Source organism: Falco cherrug, chromosome 1, assembly GCF_023634085.1.
Source record: "Falco cherrug isolate bFalChe1 chromosome 1, bFalChe1.pri, whole genome shotgun sequence".
NCBI lineage: Eukaryota > Metazoa > Chordata > Aves > Falconiformes > Falconidae > Falco > Falco cherrug.
In genome coordinates, this window is record NC_073697.1 from 74,373,394 (window position 1) to 74,396,887 (window position 23,494).

General features: G+C 37.0%; 1 protein-coding gene across 1 annotated transcript in view; it reads right to left on the reverse strand.

Annotated features, from left to right (window-relative positions):
- Window positions 1–23,494, reverse strand: part of GRID2 (glutamate ionotropic receptor delta type subunit 2) — a 730,680-nt gene that overhangs the window by 204,952 nt on the left and 502,234 nt on the right. Inside the window, exons 7-8 of the mRNA XM_027812082.2 lie at window positions 21,605–21,766; window positions 13,207–13,326 (exon numbers count right to left, since the gene is read on the reverse strand). Of these exons, the coding sequence (XP_027667883.2) occupies window positions 13,207–13,326; window positions 21,605–21,766 (282 nt within the window). The remainder of the gene's footprint in view (window positions 1–13,206; window positions 13,327–21,604; window positions 21,767–23,494) is intronic.

A 23,494-nucleotide genomic window follows, 5' to 3' on the forward strand; every position in this document is an offset into this window, starting at 1 on the left:
GGACAACTGGGAGATCAGGCCCAACCAGCATGGATTTATGAAAGGCAGGTCCTGCTTGACTAACCTAATCTCCTTCTATGACAAGATGACCCGTCTAGTGGATGAGGAAAAGGCTGTGGATGTTGTCTATCTAGACCTCAGTAATACCTTTGACACCATCTCCCACAGCATTCTCCTGGAGAAACTGGCTGCTCATGGCTTGGACGGGTGTACTCTGCGCTGGGTAAAAAGCTGGCTGGATGGCTGAGTCCAACAAGTGGTAGTAAATGGAGTTACATCCAGCTGGCAGCTGGTCGCAAGTGGTGTTCCCCAGGGCTCAGTACTGACTCCAGTTCTGTTTAATGTCTTTATCAATGATCTGAATGAGGGGATCGAGCACACCCTCAGTAAGTTTGCAGCAGACATCAAGTTGTGGGGGAGTGTTGATCTGCTGGAGGGCAGGCAGGCTCTGCAGAGGGGTCTGGACAGGCTGCATCGATGGGCCGAGGCCAATTGTATGGAGTTCAACAAGGCTCCGTGCCGGGTCCTGCACTTGGTTCTCAACCACCCCACACAACGCTACAGGCTTGGGGAGACTGGCTGGAAAGCTGCCTGGTGGGAAAGGCCCTGGGGGTGCTGCCTGGTGGCCAGATGAACATGAGCCAGCGGTGTGCCCAGCTGGCCAAGGAGGCCCACGGCAGCCTGGCTTGTGTCAGAAACAGTGTGGCCAGCAGGACCAAGGGAGTGATCATCCCCCTGTACTTGGTGCTGGTGAGGCAGAGCCCTGGACAAGAAGAAATGGCCTCAAGCACACCTTTTCACTGATAGGGTGGTGAAGCATTGGAACAGGCTGTCCAGGGAAGTGGTGGAATCACCAACCCTGGAGATATTAAAAAACCACATAGATGCAATCTTAGCTGACATAGTTTAGTGGTAGACTTCACAGTCCTGGGTTAACAGTTGGACTTGATGATCTCAAAGGTCTTTTTCAACATATATGATTCTATGATTCTATATCAATTACACCCACCAACTCCCATCACTAGCTAAAATCCACTGTATGAAAAAAACGGCCCTGACAGTAAACTGGACCCTCTAATTCAAAGCTTGGACTACCTCTCCCATAACCTTTTTTTAAGCAGGTTTTTCCAGTGTGCAAATGAACATTCAATGCATTTTATGTCATTGCCTACATCCCTGCAGCAAAGCACAGAAATTCTCAGGCATTCTTCTTTGCTAATGCAACATTACTTGTCATGCACTTTGCAAGACAAAGCAGGCTCACACAGTCTCCAATGTCAGAAGCAGGACTTGCAATTTGAGGGAAAAGCTGAATGAATTAGCAACAAACATACACTTAGCAGCTGCCCTGGATGTCTGGTTCAGGGATCGCAAGGCAAGGTAGTTGCTACAGAGCAAAGATGATTAGGAAAGGTGAAGATAACTCAATGTATACAGGAATGCATACAAAGAAAAAGGAGTTTATAGAAGTGCTTAACCCTGTGGCATGAGTGGGACTGATACTCCCTTTAGGAAGTAATTAAATACTTAAACAAAATTGCATTAACACCGTTCCAGTGAAGTGATAAATGTGGTATAATCATGGATACATGCTATTTAACTAGTTCCTAACTAAAATATTTGTTTTCTTACTCTGTATATTTATGTCAAATATTTATCTCAAGTAATATAATACACAGTTTAAAACAAACTGACTAATGAGATCTCAGACATGCACATTCAATGGGGAAATCACACATTTTATCAGTAGTTAATACATTTAGAGAGCTAAGAGTACCTGAGTACTAATTCAGAATACTAATAAGTTTAGAGTATTGAAACATTCTAGAGCCAAAATGATGCAAAATACCAGTATCAAGGCTTTAAAGTATTATCTATTATTTTTTAAAAACAGTCAAGTTATAATGAGAAGTCAGTAGAGGTGTATACAGACTGCACATTGTTCAAAAATATACATAGAAACCACTTATGGCTTGTTATTAAGCCACTCCATTAGAATGCATACTCTAAATCATATTTTTATGATTTATAAGTACATTAATTATTACAAAAGCGTATTTTAAAAATAAAAAAACCACCCGAATCCAACATTCCAGACTAATAGCTTTATGACTAGATAAGGTGCAGAAACAGCCTGGTTCAGCATGGATCAGGAAAATGCAGCAAAGATGAGACTAGTTCTGAGCTTCAAGGGGCTCCAGGAAGAAGCAAAGACGAGATAGAAGAAATACAAGGAGGCAAAGCAGGAAGTAAATTAATTGGAAGCACACAAAACTGCCAAAGATAATACATGTAAAGGGTATAGCATAATTAGCACAGGAGAGAGCAACCTGTGGCAGTAAGAGAAGAGATAACTCTGGAAATATCTGCAATTACACTGAAATAATTTGTGAAACAGTGCATGGCCCAGCCATAGCAAAACAATCCTTACACTTCTTGCTTTAGCCATGGTTTGGCTCCTAATCTCTGGTTTTGGTTTGGCTTCTTTATCCATCTCTCCTAGGCAGAACTGTTGGATACTTTCATGAAAAAAAAAAGGGCTTTATTTCCAGGGGTTTAAGGAAGACACCGTTTCCTACACCATACCCTTTACTCTCAATATATATGATTAACAAATATGTTAAAATTATTAGTTACAGCTAGTAAGTCATTAGTTTAAATCCAACTGTTATAAACATCAACTTTTTTTAAATAAAACATACCAGTTTCGACATATTATGCTACATTTTACTAAACCGAGTCATATGTTTTACATATATGACCAACATGAAAGTCAATTTGAGCTCAAATTTCAACAGAACACCCTCTGCAATTTAACCCATTCCTATCCTTTTCTATTTACACAAGAAAAGCATTCTGCCCACTGCTATAATTGAGGAAGAAACAGCCATAATAATTTTCACAGGTTTTGAGAAATGCATAGTAGTAATATTGGAAGTAACAATGAGACTGTTTCCCATATGTTATATGAGAAATATAACAGATATTTCCCACAGGTTCCAGACACACCTTGTCAAATTTCTTAAAACTTAGTATTTCCCTCATTTACTTCTAGTCTAAAGAGTTTCAAAGTCTTGTTAGTGCTTACAATTTCCTGAAAAGCTTTATTTTTCAGAAAAAGAGGCTCTGTTTACCAAGATTAAGATGTGAAGTATTTGAGACTTTATATATATAACTTTTTCTATTACTTCTGCTGTGCATTTTAAAGCAGCAATACAGCATGACAAGAGTATTTATTATTAATTTTTATTGTAACTTACCCTTTGATTAAGGCATTATATCATCACTAGGTAAAAATCTGAGCACTGTAATTTTAATGCTGAATCAAAAGATCTTTCAGCATTATGAAAGAACTATAAATATTACGAAGTCATCAAAAGCTTCATCTTTATTATTTGTACAGAATGCAGAATATGCAAGGAGGTGGCCCTTAACAATTACACAGAAATAACTTTTTTATCTCTGGAAATCACGTTTAAGATTCTTTTAATTGCAGGATACAGCTATAGCCACGTTCTGGGAAACATATCACAGCATTGCCATAAGTGCAATATTGAGACAAAATGACATATCACTTCTACTTCTGAAGTTCTTTTGGCAGATAAGAAAATGTAATTGAAAAACTTTTAGGTTAGAAATTATGATTTATGCATAGTAAACTCTGCCATATTTTGAAATATATGAGCTGAGTAATTCAGCTGGAAACTACAGGACATTATAAACAATGATACAGCATACAAGTTGAAGTCACAGGGACACTTCTCTTTGCCTTCTCAAATATCACTATTAGTTTCTTCCCCATCTTAAAAACACCACAACAGACAAAGATTTACTGTACTTTCATCTGTGTTGTGCTAACAACAATGGAAAGCAATTTCCACGGTTTGACACATCATTTCTCCTTTCTCTTTAGCTATCTACTGTACGCACATACATTTTCTGGTCCAACCCAAACGTGAGACTCCCTATCGACTCAAGCTGTTCTCCCTGATGGGCATCACTTTCCTCTCACCAGGGAACAGCTGACCCTTGGCTCTTTGTTAACGCAACTCTTTCTGACACTTGCCTATAGATGCCTACGTCCTTCTGATGAATTTGGGAGCCTTTAGCAGCTTCATGGATGTTTTCACATTCCTGCTCACTGTAAATCTACTCCCATGGCTGTAGAGGCTGAGGGTAGTAGATATTACATATATATATATACACAGACATATAAGGGTGTTCTCAGTGGAAATCTACAAATCTACATTTTCATTGAGTTCAATTACCAATTTCCCAGTCAGCTAATGACTTGGCTAGCTCCTCTAGATCCCACAACCAGTGAAGGGAGGACTAAAGGAGTTAAACGTTCAGGTTTGGGTTCACCCGCCTTTGGTAGAAAGTGACACTGAATACTTTGTGGCCACAGAGTAAAAGATCATTTGGCTTCTCAGGGCCACTTGCCGCACCGCAGGAAAATGCTGCCTACCTACTGTCAACAAAATATTCTGCATCATGTTCAATGAATTATAGAGTTTTGACCAAAAAAACCAACAATCAAAAAATCCCCAAACCAAAAAGACACCCCCCCCAAAAAAAACCCCAAAACCCCAAACACATAAACAAATGGCAAACTGACTTGCTTTTGTCTCTGCTATACTTTAATATTCAATATCTAACGTGTTTTCATATTTACCTGCTAATAGGCTAGCTTGAAACAAAGAGATCTTACTGCAAAAGAAGACAGTTCTGCCTACTTTAAAACTTGTACAAGCAAAATTTTGATTGATATGAACCTTCCAGGCCTTTCACAGGTGTACCATAAGGGCTCATCTGAGATTCAGCAGCCTACAAGACATCACAGCCTTCAAGGAGAAATCCCTCACAAAACGTGCAAATTAGAAACAAATTTTTTGAAAGGTTGGATCAGATGATCTTTGAAGTCCAAGCTGGGCTGTTCTACCAATCTGTGATTTATTATGATGGGGAGACATGGTTGGCAGGACATAGCAAGCTATCTAATCATGTCAGTAGTGGCTTGTGGTTGTTGAAAAAAGCAGTTTATCAAACCTTGTGAAATCTGTGTGGATCTGCTTCCACGTATTATGGAGTAAGATCTCTGTTATAACCCTTAGACGCATCAGACTTCCCAAGGCTTCACATTGAGCTCTTAATTCTGAACACTGAACAATACCTTTTACTACCCTCAAAAGCTAAAGCTAAATGACTTATTTCCTACTACCAACTCTTCATGCCTCCTGTTAAAAGACACAGATCGATTTTTTCTCATCTCTTTCTCCTGTCTACATGGTTTTCCAATTACTATTAATTTTTAACTAGGATACCCAATTTACATCCAAATTTGGATGGAAATATTTAACTTACTGAAGATACAGTTATTATCCCCCTCTTCACATGATAAATTAGCTCCAACACCCCCTTCTTTTGGATTAATGGAGGGTTAAATGCACTTATTACTTCTTCCTACTACTAGAAAATGTAAGTTTGTTCCAGTGACAAGTATTCTAGGAATGAATCAATTTTCATCAGATGACAGCTTTCATGAAAACCAAACCAACTCTACAGAGCAAAAGACAAGCATTGAAAACTTTTGAAAACTTGAATGCTGAAAGGTATCTATAATTAATTGAGAATCCCCACCTTAAAACAAGTAATTCCTGGTCGATCTAAGTGTTTTATCCTATTAATTTCAAGGATGATGAACCACATTCTTGAAACAGCACCCACTGAGTGCTCCTTAAAGGTGAAAAGGAGTCCCTAGTGGGATTTCCAAAATTGAAGAGAAGCAATATTGTGTGAGAGTTCAATAAAGCATGAAGTCCATTCTTAAATCATACACAGTTCCTTCTGACATTATTCAAAATGTCAGTTTTGAGGCACTTAAAAGTCCCCAAAGCACTTCAGATCTCTGAAGTGAGTTACAAAGCTAATTTGCTCAGCTGGGGTGTTTGAGGGTAAAAACTCACCACAACTTGCCAGTCAGTTCTGCAGATCCATATTCACAGCAAAGTTTTCACAGTTACTCAAGCAGAAGAAAAAGGCCATATAACCATAGTAAAGGTATTTCAAAAGTGGTCCAACCAATCACACTGAAAACTGTGAAGCATTACTAATTGCAAACATCGAGTTTGGAAAAACAGAAGTGATATAACCCTTGGCCTGGTTGACCTGTAGCCAACCGCAAGCAGTTCAAGAGAAAGAGAGGAACCCAAAAATGAAGGAAAAATGTCTAACACATACAAATCAAGTTTCACATGCTACATTAACCTGACCAAGATTCAAATCCAAATTCTCTTTCCCAGTGTAGTTATTAAAAACCACCATGCTATTTCTGCTATTCAATATTTTTCAGGGCAAAAAGTTTGTCTGCTGCAAAAAAGAAATGAATGAAGTTCTGTATCATTCTTTGCTTTTATGCCCATTTTTAAGCACTGAATAATCACACAGGAGCCTCTGTGGTTAGGCACTTGCCTAGTAGCATCAACAGAAAAAGGAGTTACTGGTATAATTTCTAGCTTTATTTTTAATTTATTATTTTTGACTGATCTTTCTCAAGTTTCCATTGGCATAGCAAGATATTAAAGGAAGTTAAAAACCACAACTTTGAACATGGAAAATATTTCTCCTGTTCTTTGCTGTCAAGACAACTGCGTTTTTGACAGGAGATGGGTAAAAGTGTAACCTCTTATCCCGATGAACAAAAATTAACAAAACCCATGAAGCTATATAATTTAAAGTGCATAAAAAAAGATTTATCTCTTTGTAATGAAAGCAATCAGTCAAAATAGGCAGTTCACAATCCACTGGAAGTAGTTTTCAGTAAGAAAATTTGTATCTGTTTTGACAAGAATGGAAATTCTCAGCAAAAGAGAGATGGACTCATACCTGCCAATATTGCTAGGAGAAATACCGCAGAGCACCAAGGTCCCAAGGGGAATTTCTGTTTGACATCAGTGCTTCTCCTCAATGTCCCATTGCACTCTCTCCTCCTGCCACCCTGCATTTTCCCTTTTTCACCACTGTTCCCAGTGTAGGAGCAAAGCTCTCTTCACTCCAGAGTGCTGCAGTTATTCAGAAGCTTGAAAGATTTTTTTGTGGTTCAAAGCCCACTCCTCTAGCCCTATAAATGTTGTTACTAAAACCCATCCAACCTGCATGCTGGAAAGTGGATAAACCTGTATCTTAGTTGTTTGACTTGAACTTTTACCCAGGCACTTAACCTTATTTTTCTAAACTGGGAAATCTGGACACCCACTTGTCTTACAGCCTAAAATCACCCTTCTATTTTACAACAGGCTTTACTATATTCAAACGCCTGAGCACGTTGGAACTTAGTAGATGGTTGACTGTGCTGCTTCTAAGGAGAAATAGGTGGGGTAATATGCCTCTATTGCACTATGTTTGCCTTGGCTTTGTGGACATTAGTTTAGAGTTTGAGTTCTGGGTGAATTTGCTTATAAACCTGATCCTGAATCCCATGTATTGCTGGTGGATGTCCTTCTCCACAGGTGAAGAATTCACAGGGAACACATTGCTCATAATGCTGCCTGTAGTAGCAGCTCTGCTCTGCATTTATAAATGATCCCTGGAAGAAAGACTTGAATCTTGGTCTTCCACGTTCTTATGGCAGCATCCACTAAGCCAACAAATCCATCTCTGGCTTCTTTACTTTTCACTTGTTATGAACACTGAAATATTCACTCACCCAGACAAATAGTCTGGGTCAGGGCAGGCACTAGCTGAGGCCAGCACCAAGATTTAGATTTTCCCCTCCACCCTCCATCTGATTTAGAGTCTGAAACATCACAAGTTCTCCAGAGGGTACACTATTGATTACTTTGAGTCAGCCTGTCTTTCTGCAGTCTCAGATTTTAAAAGAAAATGCTTTATTCAAAAGTGGAGGTAGAATATTTTTAAACTTTTGAGTTTTTTAAAATTCAGGAATGCAGTTATGGTTAATGGCATTTTTTCCATTCTCCTTTAGACTCAAGTATGCATTTAGTTTGACTTTTAAGCTTGCAACAGAAGCGCGCTTGCAAGTAAATAACAGTTCTCTGCTAACAGTAGTTTCATTGCGATAACATACAAATTCTCAACACTTTTCAGTGAAATTAAATTTCACTGAAATTTCACAAAAGATTTGCAGAAGCCAGCAGAATGTAAGGAATCAGTCACCTTATCTTCACCTATTATGTAGCACTAAATAAAGGAAGGAAATGGTACTCTTCAGCAGATTTACAGCAGATTTAAGTACTGTGCTGAACTGGAATGGCAGGTCCCAGTTCACCTAGGAGTTTAATTATCTCTTTACATTTAATACTAAGTAGTTTCATTCATTTCTAGCAGGCTGCTTAGAAAGAGTATCATGTTAGTACAGTGCCAGGTCCATTTTTTCTATCAGCACTAGAGGCAAAGCAGTTCGGCACAGCAACATGTATTTTCAGCTCACTAGAAAATTCACCATTAATAATGTCTCTTTAAATTGCAAGTATATCTTCCAGTCACATCATCAATTGCATGTCAGTCTTTTGAAACAACTGAAACACACCACAGCTTAAAGTACCAGGGCTGATATATATACATTTTTAAAATCACATTACAGAGCTCTATGTTTGATCACAATCACGAAGGGAACAGGTGAACCCATCATTTACCTCAAGTAGCTAACCAAGAGAAAATACTTTTTCCGCTCTTGGTTATTAGATAGTGCTAGTTAATAATGTCAGCATTGCTGTATAACTTCTCTTTTTACCTAATGAAGCAAAAAAAAATAATAGATACGCAAGGCAAAAAGTAAGTTTTAACTTTATAAGAAGAGACAGCAGTTTCCCCAAAATCAAACTATACACTTGGAATATATGTTGCTTTGTGACGCAAATGTAAGAAAAATTATATACTGGATAACAAAGCAAAGCCACTATTGTAATCAACAACTGTTCTCAGATGAAGTGGAAGTAGCAATTATTTTACTAGACTGAAAACAAAAAAAGCAATTCAATTTTCCTGTCTCTGAACAAATAACAGAACGATAGAACATTTGATGTAACCCTTAATAATCTGTGAAATAAAAACCTGCACACATGCCTCCACAGGGAAGGTCCTGCAATTCGCATTGGCAGAAGGACAGAGGAACACCACATTTGTCAGGCATTATGGCCAAAGGCCTTCAATCACATTCACATGAAATGCTTTGTGCTACAGATATCCCTCAGATTAAAATAGTTAACATTAACTCCTTAAGGACATCAAATTAAAAAAAATAAAAAATACAATTCTACTGGACAAATATGGAGGGCTTGAAGCATCCTGGATTACACCCAGGTGCCTCACCATCTTTTTTCTTGTGTGCCCACAGCTCCATCCTTGCTCCAATGCATCCCTAGGTGTCCCAAATGCAAAGAAAACTTTCCACAGACATCCTGGTACAGAGAGAGATGTGAGAGCCTGGCATCTCATCTCATTCCCCCACTGGAAGTGACAGAAACCATCTTCAGAAGATAAGAGAACCACATAGGAGGTAGGTGAATGCTAACAGGGATATAGAAGAAGAGCAAAATGCACCATGATCTCCAAATGTCCACATGCACAAGAAAACTACTGAGGGAACAGGAGGAAAGTCCTCTAAACTTCAAAACGTGTAGCACAGAGCGAAGATGAGCCCATTATGAATTACAAGGAACACTGGAAGAAACATGAAACCCACTTTATTTCTGCAGCGCTGATTTCTACACCACTAGGATATAAGGCAGTACTCCTCTGAGCTATCAACTCCCTTTTGTTAGTTTGTTTATTGGGTGTTTTTTCACAGGAATGGCAGCTTTTATTTCAACTGTATAGATAAAAGTATTGCACTGAAATTTAAATGTCAAAGAATACATACTCAAATGTCAAACACCAAGAGACAAATGCCAACAGAGAAATGTCAGAAATACACCCGTGTCTCCACTGAATGTAACTATATCTGCACAAACGCCACAGCATGATGTGTAAAAAGAATAGTTTTTCTGCAGTTCCCTTGGGATGGTAACACCACTGGTGTCAATAAAATCAGTATCTGGCAGTGATCTAACTGTATTACTCCAAGTACTGACTATGGCAACACATACAGTCTGAATGATCCGTGCAAGGTGATGGATAACATTTACAGACAAAACAGTACAAAATTTGTATTTCAAGCAAATCCTGCTCCTGAATTTGCTCACTTATGGCTAGATGAAAGACCCCAACACAATGAACTTCCACATGAATCCTCCCACTACTTTCTATGCATGACAGCAACCCCCAAACAGAACTGAGTTCAAGCAGAATTCGGACTCTTGAGAAATTCATGTTTATTTTAAAATTTTACTGGCTTTAATTAAAATCAATTGATTGTTCCTCAGGCTAGAAAAAACGCCACAACTTTACACATTCGACTTGGTGTGAACCTCTGGTCCCAAGGACTTCAACAGGCCTTTTGTCATGATTTCACTCTTCATTATCTGTTATAAAAGTACTTGGAAACCTGTTAACTAGGGAAGATGCATTTGCTTAGAAATTTCAGTCAGTCTGCTCATTGCAGCTGTTTCCACTAAAGTTGAGAAATAAAAATGGTTAGGTAGCTCTGTAGTCAGACCACTAAATATATGAAAATCTGAAGCGCACTTTAATTAGTGTAGCTAACAAAAATATAGCTGACTCCTGTAATTATTGCGATTTGCTTCCAACACAAGTGGCTCACACACTGTAGAATAAAATGTAATCAAAGAAAATATGTGAACGTTTGTCAAAAGATTAAACCAACATATGGCATTTTCCCCTTAAAAATTTTCTTCTCTATCTCTGATGTAAATGTTTTAGGATCCCTAGCTTGGGTGTTTTGTTTTTTTTTTAACTGTAAGACATTGAATATAAATATCATATTTATTTTAAATCTTTTTACTATTCAATTTAGTGTAAAAAAAGATATGACATTTAATTGGAATTATTTTGAATTTTCTTTGAAAGATGCTTCCAAGAACAATTATCACATTCTCACAATACATACAGAAATTTCTTTCTAAGGAAAATTCCTTTCTCTACACCAGAACTCTTTCTAAAGATTTCTCTGGATCACTGAATGCTGTTTAGAAAAAAAAATTGGAACAGATTAAATCTTTTCTGCTCTGGACACTTTCTTCTTTTTAACCAGATGCAGTGCATCACAAAACTCTAGGCATAGACATTTATAGTGCAGCCTTCGGCAGAAAAAGTCTTAAAATGTCTATATTTAATTTTAAATGCTCATCTTGGCAAACATAAAAACCCATGTACTTTCAGGACCTTACAACTCTGCTTTTCTCCTGAACAGGGTCTTGTGACACTGAATTTGATGGTCTGATTATATTCTGTTCAAAACTCTGTTCTCTTTGACCAACTGCAAATCTATTTCCTTTCAAAGACAATGAATGTCTCTTTGTCCTTGAACTATGATAAGGCCTAAACAAGGAAGTCTAAAAAGTCTATTTGTACTATCTCATTGTTTTGCACAACTTATGGGTGCCTATGGTCATTAATCTCTTCTTTAAAAAAACTGTACTATAGTTTAAATTTGCACTAAAAATCTAAATTGTACCATCAGAAAAAAGTTAGAAAGGCTAGGAAGTCTTTTGGTACTTCTGTACTTCCAAGACTTTTCTGTGTGTCTCTCTTTCTCTTCTATCTTTCTGTGACATGGAAGAACACAATTTAATGCTGCACTCAGGCATTCATCCAGACAGCATGTTTGAAGTAAAAAACCAGCCAAAGTCAACCAATTAAATTAAATGTAGAGATACAGATTTGTCTTAGGAAAAACTACCTGGTTGCTCTAAAGAATAAATAGCTCCTTGATGCATAGCATGAAAAATAAGTCAAGTCAAAATATATTGAAACAGACTGAATTTATGGATGAGGGAATAAGGACTCATCCAACATTCTGGTCACTTAAAGACTTTGCAAAGCACATGTCCAAATATCAACAAGATCCAGTTCTGTTTAGTTTCTGAAGCATCTGTCAGGATCTCTGCTCAAGTTGACGTAACTATAGGCATGCATGTACGTTAAGGTATTGACAACAGATGAAACAGCAGGAATTGAATAACAATTCCAATAAATAGTGAAAGACAAATTTCAGGAGTTCAGAGACACTTCTAACTTACTTATCTTTCCCTTCCTTCAGAGCATTTATCTGTTACTACAGAAGGCACGCAAACAAATGATGTACTTCATCATATAGTGACACTGACAGATGGAACCAGTTTACATATATTAAGATAACTTACTCTGTCATTTGCTTTCAGACAATCACTTCAGGTTCCTCACATATACAACCTAGTGAGATCTGATACACTAAATTAAGAGATCTTGGTATTGTCTTTCAGGAGGTCTGTCTCTTTGAAGGAGACTTGCTCCTGGAAAAGCCTATTAGTCTTTTATTTTCCTAAAAGGTACCATACAATTCTTGCTACTTTTGCCATCCCAGATGGGCAGTGATCCAAAGTTAAGGATATGTGTTGCAAATAGAGACCTGCTTCCACCATTCCGCACACAGGACTTAAATTTATTTTTACAGACTAACAAAACTGAAATATCAAGAAATAGTAATTTTGCTGGACATGTAGGCCATTTCCTCAAACAATCTAAGTCCAAGTATTTGGACCTTGTCTGGCACCTGGATACAAAATGTTACACTTATTCTGTAAAAGTTATTTTCTATTAAAACACCATGTACTTATTTCAAGAAGACAAGAGATTAGAGAAATTTTGTCTATGTTACAACAGATTTTCCGCACCTATGAATTTTAATCATCTTTTGGCTGCAGCATCCCACTTTGGCCATAAGTATCAAGTGCCTGCCTGGGTGCTTTAAACAAAATTCAAAGTAGAATTTGCTATTTTGGAAATGAGTTGCAAAAGTTACAAAACAACAGCTTTCACTGGTCTTTTGCGACAGTCAACCAGCAGCTTAACACTTTCTGTATTAGAAACACCTTGATCAACACAACCTACTGCAAGGCTTCTTTGTAATAATAAAATAGATGGATATCTAGAAGTTCAAGACTTTTTACCCATTTCTTTCTCCTCTTAGTGATACACAACAACACATTATCTGCCATCAAACACCTTTCTATTAACATGGAACACAAGAAACGTTAGAAAAAAAAAATCAGTAAAAATAGTCTTTTGTATGAATATATGTAGCCTCACCTTGCGGATGCCTCTGCCAAGATCTTCTCCATAATTTGTCCCCAAAATTTCAAAATGCACATTGGGATTTCCCCCATTTTCTGCAAATTCCAATTCTCCAGTCAAGCCATTCACTCCACCCTATTGGAAAAAACAGGAAAATAGAGTGAAAACTCAGAGGTAGAAAAGTGTAATAACCTTTTGTTTCTTCAACAGATTTGTGCACTAACTATGCAAAATACATGCACAACTACCAGAATTTGGGCAGTTTTCCATAGGCCACATTTACCTAAAAATTCTGAAGCCTAAATTGTGCCTGCATCTGTTAAGTTCTTCACAGAAGAATCAAACTCAATAATGCTAAGCAGATGCAATACAAACATTAGCCTTACTCTTCGTTTATTTGCACTCCATTTTTTGTCCTTTGACCCATCAGTGTATATGCATAGACATTCTAGCCCCATTAAATAAAAAATAAAAATAAAAAAAAGAGACTGATTTCTGTGGAATCAAATGTAAAGACAAATATATAAAAGCAGGTGCACAAAATTTAGTTTTGTTTGATCAGTTTTGCTTTTCCCATCCAAAATATTTGTCACCCAAAAGAGATTTTGACTTAAGATGAGGTTGAGTTTTGGATAAAGTTAGGTGGGTTTTGAGCTCAACATAAGCGATCTGCACAAATGAAGAAGGGCTTGTCTAGCTGAATACAGTGATTTTTCTGTTTTCCTCCACAACTCTTCTCCACTACTAAGAATGCATGAGATGAGCAACAACTGCAGTATATTTTCAAGTTTGCTTTTAATTTTACCTTTTTTGTCAGAAAGGGTTAAAATACTAAAGGTGAAACAGTGAATATTTAGTATAAAGAGTCAGAGTTGAAAGGGTTATACGCGCCACAGCAATACTCAAAGTACATTCTATACATGCCACAGCAACACTCAATGTATATTCCAGGGTTAATTCAACATGACACACATTTCATCTTTGTATAAGATCAGACCTGATCTGCAAAATCACCAGAGCCATGTGAAATGCCTACAATGAAAACCTTTAACCTTAAAAAAATTCTTGTTTTCAGATTCAGGGAGAATTAGATGTTTAACCCACTCCCTCAAAAAACTTCAACAGTATTTTAAGTATGTACAAGAGAAAAGTCTGCCTGTGGTGTAAAACCATATGAAATGCATAGCTTTTCTTCAAAACATTCGGCAAGAATTTTGCAGTTGTGATTGCTGTTTCAGTTAAGAGTATTATTATTTCACTGAGAAAAACCCACGGAAAATAAACTCTTGCAATATAAACTAGGCTAAGCACATGAGCCTTGCTGAATGATGATTTAAATAGCTCTATTCTCACATCTTCAGTTTGAAGAAAATCCAGGAAGAGGTACAAAATTTGCATTGCCAATCCAGATTAGTATGAAATAACAGCATGTTATCATCCTTTTATAAAACATTAGTATGACTATAACAAAAATAAGGAAGTCTATCATTGAGATAGTACCTTTAAAATTTACTAGAAGCTACCGGATTAGTATTGTCAGGGAACAATAATAAATATTTCACGAAGTGCCACTTTCAGTTAAAAACAAGATATTTTGTGTATGTATACATATACTTAGGGTGTTCTTAATCTTTTCTGTAATATTTACTTTTTAGATACTAGAATAAAAATAATCAACATTAAAAAGGAAAAAACCAACATCCTGATTAAGGGTACATCTGCACAGTCTTCTGCAGGAACACTCCCAGGTCATTTTGCCCTCGGTGAAAGCCATCCAGGCAATTTTGATCCATGTCACTATGGGTAGCATGACACTGAGGTTACTTATTAGCTTGAGCACAATTCTGTAATAATCACACCTTCATGGCTTTTAGATTGGGGTTAGCACACCTCTGGCTGGTTCAGAATAAAGACAGAGTGAGCCTGTCTTTACCTGCAAAATGATTTGAACATATCCTTAGGTAAATAACTCAGTTTCACAAATACAAATCTTTTGTGTTAACTTAAATTTGACTACGCCCTATTCACAAACCAGAAGTAAAAACCTGTTCTACATACCTTTTTTCCCAGACGGTCTCATCTGGCTTTTTGGTTAATTAAGCCAGAATTTCATGGTACATGTGATGTAGAAATGCCTGCAAAGCAGCACAGATCTTCAAGGCTTTGGATCCCCATCTAACTCCTGAAAGCCTCCATCTGACTGACTTACCCTCCCTGACAGCATAACACCTGCTCCTAGTCCTGCACCACTCTGACCCCTTACCATGTACTGCTTTTATTATATTATACTTCATATTTCCTATATTACTTCCAAAAACATTTTCCCCCACAGTGTTAATTAAACCTGTGGGTTTGAAGTAGATAAGGTATAAAAATTAATTAACCTGTTACAGACCACCTGAGCTGCACCATGATTTCAACTGAGCCACAAGCAAGGTATGGAAAAAGGAAGGGGAAAACTGGAAAAAAATGGTAAAAGAAAGGAAATACTCAACCAACAAAAATTAAAATCTGTTAACAGAGATGCTTTGTACAGCAGAAAGCATTTTCCTTTTTTCTTATTTTGTTACAAAGCAGTTTTAAATTGGGAAATTTCAATATGGAAAATTAAAGGGACAATAATTTATGGGAGACTAAGAATCAGGTTTAAAATGTAAGTAATTTTTTGATGCTTGAAACAACAATTTAAAATTTTAGTCAACTTTTAAATTTTTTTTTATAAACTTTGTCTTTATTTGAGCAAATATGATTAAAAAAAGATCACTTTTTTATTTCGCCTCAGTTACATTTGAAGTAATGAAATCCACTTTTTAAGAAAACACAGGATTCCTTGGATATACATGGCCCCTAACATATAGTACAGGTTAACAGACTTACCCACCATATTTTGGAATTGAATCCCTATCCAAAACTGTTGTGTAGATCTATTTACCTTGATTTTTAAATGGCTGCAACTGGTGGGGCAAGATAAAAACTGGTTTTGTTGATTATTTTTATATTTCTGGAATCCAGTGGTAACCATAAGAACAATTTCTCTCAGTCATCTATTTTGGCAATTTTATCATGTTCCAAAAATTTCACATAGAATCATTTAGGTTCGAAAAGACCTTTAAGATCATCAAGTCCAACTTTAAAGATTTCTTTCCTAGACTGTGTACATCTGCACATAGTGTAATAAGAGCTCAGATTAGATGGGAATGCTCCTGGATTGGAAAGGGCAGAGGCCGAAAGACAAAAAAGTGCATTAACTATAATACCAGTAAAAATACTAAATCTGATCGGAAACTTCTTGGAAGTCCTGATGCTTCCTCCCTACACGGGACGTACTTTGCTGGACCTGCGGGCCATGCAATCCTGTTATTGCTCTCTACTCGTCCTCATTGTCCCACACAGTCGTTTTACAAGGCTTACGTGAGGCTGTTGTATTGCTTAGGGCTGAGGGAATGGGACAGCATTTGGCTAGAAGTTTCAGTCCTCCAGTTTTTCTGCATAATTTTTCACCATGTGAATCCCTCTAAAACACATACTTGATTTATGACACATGTTTTATCCCTCTGTGAATGCAGAGTGGAAGGAGATCACGGAGGAAATGGCCACCTGTATGACAGCTACAGATGCAATAACTTCCTGATGAGATTTTTCCGAGTTATTTTAGTGTTAATTATGATAATGGGTAAAAGTCAAAGAAATTTTCCTTCCACTTAACTTACAGAAGCAACACTATTTGGGGAAAAATGAAGACACAGTTATTCCCTACTCTCTCAAATTTCTCTAAGGTTGAGCTGCAACCATGCAATTTCCTGACACATTTGAAACTGAAGAGAGAAATGTCACTTCTTAGGACAAAACATTTCTGATCAACGCTCTGGGCCTTGCAGGGCTGTTATGAAACCTAATAATATAGTTAAAGCCTACTTGAGTCCTGTCTAGACAAGCAAAATAAACTACAGTTTATATATGCTTAGGCCCTACTATACTGTAAGCCCCTCAAGAAAGCACTATTTACCTAGCAGTCAGGATCTCACACTTGGGAATGTCAGCTTGCCAGTCATCTGTTACAAAATATTGTACTTGCTCTCACAGTTCCTGTTCAAAATTACTTCTTTTCTCCAAAAAATATGGTTATGCTCAGAAACTAGCTATTTTGCAATTAAGGAAAAAGCTATGAGGCAGGCAGAAAAAAAGCGCTATAAGCATTGCACAGGAGTTTCATATTTTATTCTTGAAAAAATCTGATATTGAAAATGTTGTTGAGTTTTCAACTCAACACACTGTTTTTAGCTGCTAATGAAGAGTCTAATTTACTACCTGAAAAAATAATTTGGTGCCTTTTTTGCACGTAACCACTGAACATCACTGCCATTTCTGAGACTAGAACTAGTTGATAATTCCACCTATGACTCATGGAACAGCACATGGTACAGCTTGTTTTCTGCAAAGGAATAGGCTCTATGTTGCTGATAGCACTAAAAATTTGCTGTTTGTCACTGAACTAAACAAATGTGACTGGGCAAAGATAGGTAAGTGTGAGAAAAGGTATATGCAGTAACTTGATATAATTTTTCTGAGTTGATCCTCTATATTAACCTACTTACATTTACTTTCCAGCTATTCAGGAAGATTGATTTTTCCAACAGTAGAATTATATTCTACTAATATTTATTTTTCTTACTGTGAAATAGCTTTACTGAGAAATAAACAAGTGAGCATGTGTTTGGGGATAGTTCCTGCTACAGAAGTGAACTTAAAACTAATTGCTAGAGCTGTCAAAATTCATTAGAAGTATTGTATTTCCTGATTAATTTAACTATTTATTCAGTTCCATATTGAGTAGAAACAGATATCAGATTTTGATAATTGTAGTGGTATTAAAATGGTTTTTCAGGCTTTGTCCAATCAGTTGCATTCACACAGAAAAACCAGCCTTTGGTTTGTAGAAATAGCAATGCAGGAATCAAATGTTCAACAGTGAAAAGTAAACAATGACAATAGGGAATGATTCAGACAGCTATTCTGTCATTTCAATAAATGTTTGAAACCCCCTCATTCCCTGCTTTTCCCTATTAGCTCATTAATCATAAAGAAATTAGTCTGTTTACCATCAGAGTGCTCCTATTTTTAACAAGTGCTGCTGCAGGTAGAACATCAGCATCCCTTTCTCTTATCTTCTTCAGTGTGTAGCTTTATAGAGATTTCCCATCTTTTTTCTTGTTTTCCCCTCCAGAAATCGAAGAGAGATTCCCTCTGCAGCTAAAACACTGCCAGCTATTCCTGTTTCTTGATTTCTGATTCTAGAAGATAATTTTCTTCTAGAAAAGCTTCCTCTAGAACTAGTTTTTCCTGCTTTTGTAGCAGCAAGAGTTCACTTGTGTGCAGCAGTAGATGGCAACATCACTTCCACTTTGCTGCTGCCAGAACAGCTACTTCAGCTGCTAGTCCTTTTCTATGGCAGACAGGCTGTAATTAAGCATCTTTTCCTTAACTCTTCCCCCCTGTTGTCTACAATGCAACAATACACTGAGGCGAGGGACAATCTGGGACAAGATGGTGAGTCCAGCTTTGCAATACTGGTCATTATGAAGGTAGAGTTAAAATTGTGCAGAGGATGGAAATTCTTTTTTCAGGAGCATTTAAGAAACATCAGAAGGTATCTTCAGCTTGAACTATATATTCTTGTGATATTCCATTATACACTACAACTTTGAAACAGTGTTGATTTCAAAACAAAAATGGAGAACCTTTTATTCAGAAACTATTGAAATACCAAGGTAACTTTTTACTGATTTGTTTCAAAATTAGGGAAAACTGGTATGCTTGAGAAAAGCTTTTTATTTCATTCAATTTTAGAGGAAGTTCCAAGATGACAGGAGAGAAAAGATGTTTAAAGGAAAAAAAAGGTGAAAAATTGAAGTATTCTGAAAAAGAGAGATGAAATTCCTTTTATTACTTTTATATTTTATTGTTTTCTGATGCCTCATCAGATATTTGTCAATCATCTTGTTTTATATATAACAAAACAAAAATAATGAAAATCAATCTCAACTTTTTAATTTCAAAAGTACACAGCTGTGATCCTGACATTCTTCTACATAAGTACTTTGGTGAAACAGAAACTACACCACACCAGAAAAATAAAACGGAATTCCTTTTTCTTGTGCAATTGCAACTCTCAGCTGCAGTCTTTAGCATTCCTCTGCCTAGGGACTGACATGGTACATACACACACAGAGGGAATTTCTGTATTTCATTTTGGATGAAATTTTGACTTTCAATTTTAGCATGTTACTTCTAGGAATTGATCTCTGTCAGCAAAATGCAGTATAAGGAGTATCTGGATTATTCAATTTACAGCAATGAAATGGCTTTGCATCAAAGCCATCTCATTCAAATAGCAGAGAAACCCAAAAGCAACAGGATGCAAGTCTGGTTAGCTGCACATGTCAGGAAATTCCTTGGCATTTTAATCAAAATTTAATCAAACTTCTAACCACAGCCCTGAAATTTCCACTTACTCCTGCCTTCTTGATTGCCTTCATATTTCTCCCTACCATTTCTCTTTGTGTTTCAGGGTTAAAAGCTACAAAAATTGATCTTCAACACAGTGCAGCTCTTCTGTGAAAGGTCGCAGGAGGAGTTTGTTTTATTATATCACATCATTTTAGGATTGTGAGAATTGGAAGAAGTTAAACTGAATAGCTAGGATGACGTGGCAAAGAATGGAATAAAGTCTGAGATGCAAAGACATGAGATAGTGGTAAGAAATAGCATAAAAGGTGTTTATGTAGGAGAAAAGGATCAGTAGCACATCCAAAAACAATGCAAGCAATAAAATAATAGTAATGCAAAAGTCAGCAGCCCTTTCCATGGTGGAGTACTTCTAAATTTAGAGATGCTAGTAGGGCTACTAGACTTTGCCTGAAACTCCAACTCAAATAGTAAATTCTAATTCTAAAGTGGAAGTGGGTATTTTGACTCTTGTGGCTCAGGCATTCTACTTGATTTGGAGTAAGTAGAAACAGCTTTTAGTTTAATAATAAAAAAGTCTGCAATAGTATTTACAAAATGCAAGTTGAGAATAAAAGCACCAGAACTACCCTTGCCTGAAAGACAGCTTAAAATACATGGGACTGACAAATGTCAATTTGAAATTGCTCTGATAGGCTCAGAGCAATACAGTTTAGAGTCCCTCAAAGCCATATCCTGCTCCTGAAATAAGAAATGTGCCCTGGATTATCCTTGCAGCCTCATGACTTCCAAATATTAGAATGGAAACTGGAGACCACCACCAAAAGCCTTGAACTGTTATTTTGGAGCTAATGCAGACTGACCCAGGACTGGGGAAAAAATAAGCAGTGTTCAAAAGAGCCTTACATTTCGCTTCACCATCATTTCTGGTGTAGTTAAAGGCCCAAAGAAGAATGACAACTTCATGAGACAACATCATATTTTAAAGTATTTTTATGTCCTTTTAATGAAAGACATAAATATAGCAAATATAGCAGTGGTTTTTTTTGGTTTTTTTTTTTGGTTTTTTTACTGTCCTGAGTTTTTATGTATTTACAATGTAGGCACTGAGAACTTTAAATGTAAGTATACATTACCAGGCATTATATGCAGAGAAATGAGAAGGCAGTTTTATGAAAGACATCAGTAACAGAAGGAGATGAACTGAATAACTTACAGGGATGGGTAAACTACCAACCTATGCATATTTTGACTAAATACTGACCTAGAAGGCTGTGATAATTGTCTCTAAGTGTATGGAGGCTGTAAACATCATGAGGAAAGGGAATAACTAAGAAAAAATATCTTTAAGACTGAAGAACAGGAAAAGCAGCTTTGTCATGAACGTGATTTAGGTATGAAATAATAATCACAGGGAAGTAGCGAGAACTTACCATTTGATAAAGCACTGTAGGGACTGTTATATGGAACAGTCCTGCAATGCTAGCATATGGACTGGATAAGTTAGGCTTTTCCTTGCCCTCATTTCTGTTATTTCATTATATTAATGTCAATACCAGTCCAACAGCAAATTCCATAGAACATTACCCAGGTGTAATTATGCAACCTTTTTTTTCTTCTTTTACAAATAAAATTGTAAATTTATCTGCTTTACCTCTTAACCTGTGAAACTTTTTCAGTAGAATATTTTTCATACTTGGAAATTCCACTAGTCTGGTAATTTTGGTAAACAAACTCATTGACTTGATTTCAAATACGCTCTTTATGACATGGGGAAAAGCCTAAAACAGTTGAAGACTATTTTCATTCAGAAACTGTAAGTATATTAAAATATTGCTTTGAAAAGACACTGCTGGTACTGGCAAGATTAGTATGCAACTCAGAAGGAAATACTGCCTAATGCAAGTATTTTAGAAATCAAAGACGAGGAAAGACAGGGGAAGGGTACCTTCTTGATGGTTTCCAACATTGATCGTCCTCCTTGCCAGGGCTTTGAGTTCTTCCTGATGCAGGTGAGGCTGGCCATGCTGTGCCACTTCCTGTCCTCCAGCTTCTTATGAAAGGCATTCGCCAACAGGAGGACAGTGTCATATATATACAGGTTTGAAATCTGCAACGACATTAGGAGTATTAATGTTATTATTTGTGGCTTCTTGCCAGCAGCCAGAATTTATCATTTGTTTTGTCTCACCTAAAATTCTCTGGTAATTAAATGATTTATTTGGTATTAAGAAGACACTGTAAGAGTCAAAAAGTCATATCTTTGGGTCTGGTAAAAGCTTCAGCTAGGGGCTGTCACACTACAAGCGATTTGCAGCAACAAACTACACACATGTGAAGTACAGGCAGCCCAATAGCTGGCACAGCTCCATTTGTAGGATTTAAAGTGCTACTTGTGAATGTGAACAGGCAGGCTTTCTTTTATTTCTAACCAGTTGCCTAAAACTTTCAATTTTTCAGTCACCAGATACTTGGACAACATCAAATTGTCTTCAACACTGTTTTGTGCTTTTGAAAAACAGAAACTCAGAAAATTTTAAATAAATCATTTCATAGTTGGTTTTGTTCCTGATTTTTGCAGTCAATTCTGATTGAGGCAATTTCTCAAATGAAACGTGACCCAATGAAATTTTCCTCAGTGCACAGCTGCATGTCAATTCCGCAACTTACAGTGTTTCCTCTCAGAGTATTTGGCAACGCCCGTTAATTCCTTGCAGGACAAAAGTCTTACTGAGTAAATATGTATTATGTTTCACTGTGAACATAGTTACATACATACAGTGTGAGGAAGTTCCAGTATGGTATCAAAGAGAATAGTTGAACTTAAGAAATGACTTGTGTGTCAGTTCCACTTAGCCATGCACCATTTCTATACATGCACTTTTAAATGAACACAGTACCAAGTCAGATATGACAGATACAATTTTATGTAAAAGAACAGAAGCTCAGAATTCATTAACACTTCTGAAATGAGTAATTTACAATATAGTTTTATTTCAGTCACTTCTGTCCTCACACAGCAGGAACATTTAAGTTACTAACAGTGTCATAAAGAGAAACCACAGCTCTCCGAAAGAGAGGTTCTTGGGAAGAGAAGCAATGTTCAGAAATGAGAAGGAATGTTTAAGTATATTATTTTTAGATAACCTATTGGTTATTTGAAGCCACGGGGCCAGAAGTTATTCAGGGAAACTCAGTTTCCTCAGCTGCACTATGAAGGGGGCTGCAGAGCATTGCTAGCGCCTGAAAACAATTAGCCAGCAGCAGTTTGCCAACTGAGGCAAGGTTGCTGGTTTTTTTTTTCCTCTGTCAGTCATGGAGAAGCCAAAAGACATTTCCCAGATTTGTGGAATGTGTTGACTGCTCTGTGTAAGGGTTTCTTCATACAGATGGTTTTTTCAAAACCTTAAAAGGAGAAGGAAGCTTACAATAGAATAGTATGCCAACTTTGTGGAGAATGCCTCTATTCTGCCTCTTAAAAATATCCAGAGACTGGGAAAGTCCTGCAGCTATTGGGAGGGGGTGTATCCAAAGAAGGATAATAATGCTGAAGATCTGAAACACTCATTGGCAAATCCACGCATCACCATAAAAAAAAAATTAACCCCCCCCCGCCCCCTTCCTGCCTAATTACTCCTTTCCATATAACCTATTTTTAATGTTTTTATTTTCTCATGTAAATTCCACCTTTATGCTGACTTTGCCTGTCATCCACAATCTGCTGTGTACAGTTCTCACATGAAGGTTTTGTGACAGCCTCCTTCCCTACCTAGCATCTAGGAAAGAGGTCATCTTTCTCCTTACCTTGCCAGAGCTTCCTGGGGCATTTTACCTTCCA